This window comes from Lolium rigidum, chromosome 3, assembly GCF_022539505.1.
Source record: "Lolium rigidum isolate FL_2022 chromosome 3, APGP_CSIRO_Lrig_0.1, whole genome shotgun sequence".
Taxonomy (NCBI): domain Eukaryota; kingdom Viridiplantae; phylum Streptophyta; class Magnoliopsida; order Poales; family Poaceae; genus Lolium; species Lolium rigidum.
This window is the reverse complement of record NC_061510.1, coordinates 47111469-47113154: the sequence shown is the minus strand read 5'-3', so window position 1 is coordinate 47113154 and position 1686 is coordinate 47111469. Positions and strand designations below refer to the sequence as shown.

The 1686-nt window shown below is 47.9% G+C and overlaps 1 protein-coding gene across 1 annotated transcript; it reads right to left on the bottom strand.

The window, feature by feature from the left end:
- Positions 1–596: 596 nt before the first annotated feature.
- On the bottom strand, positions 597–1183 carry LOC124695939. The gene has a single exon (XM_047228741.1). The coding sequence runs from the start codon at positions 1099–1101 to the stop codon at positions 745–747; it is 357 nt and encodes a 118-aa protein (XP_047084697.1). The 5' UTR covers positions 1102–1183; the 3' UTR covers positions 597–744.
- Positions 1184–1686: the final 503 nt, after the last annotated feature.

Here is a 1686-nt window from a genome sequence, read left to right as displayed (position 1 = left end):
ATGTAATTGGTATCTTTTGATATTAATATATTTTCTTTATAAAAAAAAGGAATACAAGCTCAAATAGCTGGACTGAGGTGCATACACCAACGGATGTGCTTACCTAGAAGTAACCATGTTTTTGTTTGTCTCGTTAGGCACCCATCAATCGTGCTAGCTGGACTTAGGAAACTCGATATGTAGTTGTCCTATGGCAGCGAGACGACGGTTCCATCGCCAAAATCATTACAGAGAAATTGTCAAGGCGTTCAGCTTGTTGGCTGGCATGTAGTCATCGTGTTCATATTTCCTACCATTGCCATATCATATTATGACGCGGCTTCTGAGCAGCCAATAGTTGACATGTTCTTGCCGGATCGAGCGAAAGCGACCAGTAAATAAGCGTGTTCGATGGTTGTGTCATGGTGGTCTCCTGCCGGATTAATCTAAGCACGTAGTGCATACAGGCAGACGCGTCGGAGACAGAAAACAGAAGCCACGAAGAATGTTCAGAACTCAGAAGGACGTGCGTGCCAGCAACACAGCTGCAGTGCAATGGGGTTTGGGGATCAAGCGAGTTTGTAATCCTCTATGTTTCATACCCAACAGCACTGTCGTAACTTGTAACATATATTTGATTCATCAGTATGCACATTAGCATGAGAAGAATAGGAAAAAAATGAAAGAATTATAAAAGAGAAAAAAATATTATGATCAATCAATCAGCAGACGCGCCGACCGAATTAGGATCAGGGTCAGAGTCGATCAAGCTTCCTGGGAGTAGAAGTCGATGATCTCCTTGAGGTCGGGCTGGAGGAGGGAAACAGCTGAGCGGTCGTGGCAGCGGGCGAGCCAGAGTATGTGCTCGAAGAGGATGGCGTCGACGTCCACGAACAGGGACTTGCCCCGCCGCTCCTCCTTCCGCGCCGCCGTCTCCAGGAGCACCCGGAACGGGTAGGTGTCGAGCACCAGCTGGTCCACGGCGAACACCCGCCGGTCCTTCCCGACGACCACCGTCACCGTCGCCGGGGGCGGGCCGGCCTCGTCGTCGATGGCGTGGTACCCGAGGCGGGACGCAGAAGAGGTGGATGGCCACCGGAGGAAGACGCAGCAGCCGGCCATGGATCGATGTCGGAGTCGACAGGGAGTCCTTCGCTCGGTGCTCTGTTTCTTGGAACTGCTCTGCTTCTTTGGAAGTGTTGGGTGTGGGGTGGCTTCGATGGAGAAGGGCTGCGAACTTGTTTATACGAGGCGGGATGGTGGGCGGGTTGAGCCGTTGGAGCTGTTTTGCAAAATAGGACCTGCATGTATCAAAATCACTCCCATGCCTAAGCTTGAGGTTTTTATTCAACAAGTGTGATGCTTTGAGCCTTTGAGCAAACATTTAACGCCATTTTCCTTAATTTGGCGAGCATAAATCTACGACTCTGGTTAGGTTTTGAGCAGTAAAGCATGGTAAATGTACTCATCTAAACAAAGGGTGACCAAGTATTGATCTCCAATTCATGGTTTTAAGCCCGATGTTGATACATTTAGGTGCTAGAAGAACTAAGTGGGCTTTCTTTACATATTTGTGATGGCAAATAAAAATAATAGATCGTTGTTGCGGCTGGCGACATAGTGTTTTAAAATTTTGTTGCGACTATGATTAACCAAAAGATGATGTACTTTGCAGGTGATTGTGAGTCCTATAAACCATGCAAAATA